Source organism: Plectropomus leopardus, chromosome 22 (genome assembly GCF_026936395.1).
Source record: "Plectropomus leopardus strain MGB_pleo_1.0 chromosome 22, ASM2693639v1, whole genome shotgun sequence".
Taxonomy (NCBI): domain Eukaryota; kingdom Metazoa; phylum Chordata; class Actinopteri; order Perciformes; family Serranidae; genus Plectropomus; species Plectropomus leopardus.
The window spans coordinates 16,309,501-16,315,500 of NC_142197.1; the positions used below are offsets into that span (position 1 = coordinate 16,309,501).

Sequence of the window (6,000 nt, forward strand, 5' to 3'; positions counted from 1 at the left end):
GTTTGTTTTGTTTGCGCGACATCTTTCTCAAAAGAAAGAGTGCGGCTGTTTTAAGTAGGCGCTGGATTAGATAAATGGGATGTGACAGGTGTGACCGCTGCCTTCAAGATGCCTGCCTTCCTCTCTCTCCCTCTCTTTTTCTTTCTCCGCGTGTCAACTCTCTCCCTCTCATTTCCTCTAATAACATCGCTGCTCTCTCTTTCTCTTCCCTCGCCTTTCGCTCTTTCTCTCTTTCTTTCTTTGACTTCTACCCACTTGCACTCCTTCTCTCCCTCTGTCTCGTTACATTTGCATGTTGTGCCGGCGCTGATGCAACTCATAATCACAAAGCCGCTCATTTGAAGTCTGAATTTCCCTAATCTGAAGAACAGGAGAAGAAGAAATGAAGCAAAGGGAGAAAGACAGGAGCCATCACTTGGTCAGGTGGTGAGGGGAGAAGAGTAAAGTCTTTCAGCGCTTTAAGATCACAAGACACTTCTCCCCAAGCGCAGCACAGCTCCAGCCTCAACAGCTACCAGTTGGAGCCTCATCAGCACATCATATACATACAATTGTTACAGCCATATCATTGCTGTCACACTCTGTCCCTGCGTTACAATGCATGTGCGAGCACGCCGACGAGAGAATTAGTGAATTATTGAGCGTGCTGACTTATTCAGAGTGTGGAAACACACGGCGGCGAAGAGAGGGAGTCAGTGAAGTGTAGAAAACAGCAAGTGATAATGGTCTGCTGTACCTCTCTTACTGTTTGTCTACTGACAATGAAAGCATCTCAACACTGAAAGCCTCTGCCTGGCTTTATTCTCTCAGTAAAACACTGAGGGATGATTTGCAGGGGTTGACAAAGTACACAACTCTATTACTTGAGTCCAAGTATAAATACCGCTGGTCAAATATTACTCCAATACAACTGAAATTAAACAAGTCAAATTAAAGCACTAGAGTATGTGCTTTAGAAAAATACTAAAGTATTCAAAGTGGGTTTTTTTAAAATCTCAACTCATTGTTTTATATTGACACGATACATTTATTAATGACTCTAAAACAATCAACTGAATGCACTGACTCGCTTGTAGAATCTGTAAAGTGAAAAACTTGCTTAATATGCTGCAAAGCCCATAGAAATGCCCACAGAAACAAAAGTTAACAAAATGACTACTAGATGGTTTGGGACGGCACTTAATGTGGTGGACGCTCCGTGGAAGTGGGAAGGGATAAAGTGTATGGAGTGTTTTGGGAAAGGCCCAACCTGTCTCTACTGATGAGCTGCCCAGTCTGTGCAAAGTATAGGTGCTGGATGACCACTTCAACGAACAAACCACATGCAAAACTGCGTGATCGCAAATTCAGAACATTTACGTCTTTGAAAAGAAAAAAAAATAATCTGCTGACTTCAAACCAAATGGAACAAGTAATGAGAGCTTCCATAGAAAAGTAGTGGAGTCATAAGTATAATTTTTGTTTGTCAAATGTAGTCAAGTTAAAGTAATATGTTTCCCAAATAAATAATACTCCAGTAAAGTACAAATACAAATATTGCACTTAACTAAATATACATTGTTACTGTCCTCCACTGATGATTTGAAACATCGTCTTGAGTTTTTTCTCTCTCTCTCTTCTGCGTATATGGATGCTTTTCTTTAACAATGCCTTGCCTCTAGCTTAGAAAAGAAGAGAATCTGGGGTCACCTGGGGTCAAAATGACTTCATCGTGGACTATGATCTCAATATAAAGTTCCTCTTCCACCAGCAGCCTGCGAGTTAATGATTAGAAAGCAATCTCCGCCTTAATAAACTGTAATGTCATTAATACAGCTGGAATGTACCGCTGTGTGCCAAACCAACATGCAGACAAACAGACGCACTGTATATGTGTGCCGCTGTCCCAGGTGGCATGCTCCATATTGTAGTGAGATTAGCCAAAGATTAACCCTGTGGACCATTGACCCTCCTGTCTACAGAGAGCTGAGCTGACAGACTGTTGTTTCTGTAACTACAGAGCACAACACCCACCTTAACACACCTGTGGGGGTGTTCTGTATGTGCCCGAGTGTCTGTTCATGCATGTAGTGCACGTTTGTGCAGTTTACAGCGCATGTTATCATCTGTATATGTATGTATGACAGACAAGTAGTGTGTGTTCTCTTTTGGAGCTGACGGCGTCCTCCTTCTCAGTGTCACTGTTAATTGGGCTCAGTCGGCATTAAGTCTATCATGCGGGCTCTCCAAACAAACACGGGTATTATTAGGTCAAAGATTAAGACGCTGCAAGTTACTTACAAGTCAGCTGTTGTTATTAAAGGTTCTTTACTTACTGTTTGCTCATCTGACTTTATCAGGCGTGTTATCTAAAAGATAACAATATCTTCAAGTTGAAAGACAAGTTTGTGGCTGACAAGCTTTTTTAAAAAGAAAAAAAACAATCATAGAGTTTGATTTCTTTGTTAGAAATACTTAAAATTTGGGCATAAGATTAACTTTATTTTAGGTTTTTAGAAATATAACTATCAAGGTTCAAATAATATTTGAATTAGGCAGTTCTCCAAATCTATACGGCAGTATTGCTTAATTTTTAGTCTTTTAGCTGTCCTTAGCTGTCCTCATCCAGCGGTATATATACTTTATGAAAATGCACATAAACTGGTTTCGTATTATATCTAACTCATAAGCCCCTCACAAATGCCGTCTTTAGGTTACATACTTAAGGTTAATTAACGTAGGTTAATTTCAGGGCAGTAAAGTTTTGGGAAGTAATGTTAAATAGGTTAAGTTAAGAAAAGTAAAGTTACATAGCTTGGGTGTCCGGAAGTCAAGTTACTTACATTAGGTTTAGGAATGTAGAGTTCCGTAGCTTTGGTTTACGAAAGTAAAGTTACGTAGGAAAAAGAAACAGTACCTAAAAATAACTCAAAGTTCACTTGGTTTCTGATTAATTGGGTTATTTACATGATTTATTTAAGAATTCTGGTGCAAAAAAGAGTGCAGATTAAAAAATAAAGAATTTCGCCATCAATATTGTGTATTTTCATAACTTATGAGACTTATTATGATTTCCAAAGGTCATTCAACTTAAATGTGGTAAAGACAGTGTAAACTTTAGACTCAAGACAGAGGGATAATTATTCAGGATGACAGCTTGGCAAAAGGCGCAGAGCTTTACTGTGAGCTGTATATATTATACTTTGTATCTGTCATGCTGATTGTTGTTTTGTGCTTTCATGAATTTATGGAAATAACTTGACATCCCTCCAAAGCTTTGTTTTTTATTTTTTAAAAAAGGGGATCTATTTTTTTGTGATTTCCCACTTTGATGAAGTTGCATCCTCAGCATTAATTGTCATGAATCGTAGGACAAAAGTAGCGCAGTAGCGCTGAAACTTGGGCCTGGGATTTGGTACAGAAGCATTGGACGTCCCTCAAAGACGAGCTGCAGAAGGCTTTGTAATGAAGAGTTAGCGTGACTCTAAGAGTGTGCGGAGTCTTTTTGCTGTTGTTTCATGTGCTCGTTCTGTCAAGTACCTCCAAGTCAGTCAAATGCAGATTCCCGAGGATGTGAGAGAAGAAGAAGAAGTGTGCCCTAACTTGAGATAACTGGCCAGGAATGACAGTTGTTTGCGTTGAGCTATGAGAAGGAGAGATGGAGAGAATAAAGGGCACAAGAGAAGGAGAGGAGGATGGAGATAATGAAGGGCGTATGCCAGCTCCTCCCCCTCCTTTTTTCTCCCACAGTTTGTTTATTTATGTCTTAAAGTTTAAATCTTATACTTTATGGCTTCCTTTCCCTTCCTGTCCTTGTTTCCTTTTAGGAACAGGACGGCACTAAGGGGAGCTCTTTGAGTCCTTACCCCCAGCACAATGCTACCTCACCGGGCAAAGAGGATGGCGGAGGTGGAGGGCGGCCCTGCAGCGACGGGGGCTCAACCACGGGCGCCCTGGGAACCCCTGAGAGACGTAAGGGCAGCCTGGCAGACGTGGTGGACACACTGAAACAACGCAAGATGGAGGAGCTGATCAAAAACGAGCCAGAAGGTCAGTGATGAAAGAGGATGCTTGTGCGGCCAGATGTGTGATCTGCAACTCTCTCTGGCTCTGCGCCGCTCTTTTTGACACACTCTGTTGTCCCTTTTCTCTTCTTCCCTTTCTTTCTGCCTTGTTTTCTCTCAATCACTCTCTCTCTCTGTCCCTCTGTTATGAACCCACACACATTCAGATGAGAGGCGAGCCTTTGTTTTTCCAGCACACAGACAGACAGCATCAGCTGTTTGGGCCTATTGTCCACCATGCTTTGCATATCTATCACACTCTGACAAATAAGATGTGTTCATGTGTGTGTGTAGTGTATGCCGGAGTGTGTGAAAAGCCTGCGAACATACTTGGATAGCTCAACTCTCCAAATGTTTCCTAGATTTAATTTCAAAGGATAAAAACTAAGATTCCTTTCTGCAAAATGATCATTGAGGGTTAAACCCACCTCTCCCTCTACCTTTGTAATCTTTACAAAAATGCTCTCTCAGCCCTTAGATAACAATTTCACCCACTGATAAAGACACTAAACCAGATTTTTGCCCAGGGCTACATAGCTTAGCTCGATTAGCCCCCACATTTCATTCACAAATTTAGCCTTGGGCTAACACTCAGAGTCAAGAGATAAAATTATCCCATGGCCAGCTCTAATGTCTTATTGTGCAGATAAATGGGGGCTTAAGTCACTATGAAACGCATGTGATAGTGATAATGTGATAAGGAGATTACCAACAGGTGTCCATCTGATGGGATAATATAAATAACGTGCTTTATTGGTAGGGAGATCTTTCACGCACTATACAGGGAAGTCAGTCACAGTGTTCAAAAACAGTAACTTGAAGTTGGTCGGCATTCACTGTCTTGCTCAAGGGCACTTAAGGTATACTATGCAGGATTTTTCTAAGAAACAGTCTATAGAGGTCACTACCAGGTGCCAGACCTTAAAGAAGCAGTGTGTAAGATTTACTGTGATCTAGCGGCATCCAGCATTGAGGACTGCAGATTGCAACCAGCTGAAACTTCTTCTGGTTAAGATTCCTTCAGTGTTCATTGTTCAGGAGGTTTTTATTGGGAGCTGAATTTTCCTCAGAGCTCTCTTCATCATCAAAAACAAACGAACCAGGTGATTAAAGCTGGTAAAAACATTGAACAAAACAGTTTAATGTCACAAATTAGTGTTTTTCATTTCAAGCAGGCTGCCAGCCTATCTCCTGCTAATGTGTGCTCACTTTTTTTTCCTTCTGAAACATAAGATTCAGATTGTAAGGAGTTTTTTTTTTTTTTACAGGAAGTTGAATTATCCACAGAGGTCTCTTCCTCTTCAAAATAATGATGATTAACACCCCCCCAATCTAGAGCCAGTGTTCGGTTTGTTCATTCTGGATGGTGAAGAAACATGGCAGTGCAGCACGCCGATCCTTATGGACAAGGACGCCTCCCTATGTCGATATAAACGGCTCATTCTAAGACAGAGAAAACATGACAATTCTTATTTTCAGATGATTTTACACCAAAGATAACATACTTATTTTATAATGCTCCATTCCTGCCAATATCCCCCTAAATCCTACACACTGGACCTTTAAGCACAGACATCCAAGAGACACAGCACCAAAAAATGCAAATATATGGAGGCAAAATGCCAAACAAGAGTGAATCTGGGGCTGGCTTTGACTTTAACTTTGGCTGGCGAGCCTGTTTACAAACAAATCAGCAATCCTGCGTTGTATACCTTTAAGCAAAGCAGATTAGATAAGGACCCGTGATACACCTACCCAAACCCAAAGTGCATAAATACTTGTTTTTTTAAAAAAGAGAAAACCTGAACAGACCTGAGGAATTGGACTGGAGCCACAATATTGACAAGACCTCTAAAGCAGATGCAACCACTTCATCTTCTTATACACTTCCATACTTTCCTCTAGCTTCTAAATCCATCACTGCTGTGCGCTAAGATTTTCTATTCAAACATCTCTG

General features: G+C 40.9%; 1 protein-coding gene across 8 annotated transcripts in view; it reads left to right on the top strand.

The window, feature by feature from the left end:
* Nucleotides 1–6,000, top strand: part of sox5 (SRY-box transcription factor 5) — a 106,231-nt gene that overhangs the window by 18,191 nt on the left and 82,040 nt on the right. For all 8 annotated transcript variants that reach the window (XM_042511195.2, XM_042511192.2, XM_042511198.2 and 5 more), the window contains exon 3: nt 3,807–4,029. In XM_042511195.2, coding sequence (XP_042367129.1) covers nt 3,807–4,029 — 223 coding nt within the window. The remainder of the gene's footprint in view (nt 1–3,806; nt 4,030–6,000) is intronic.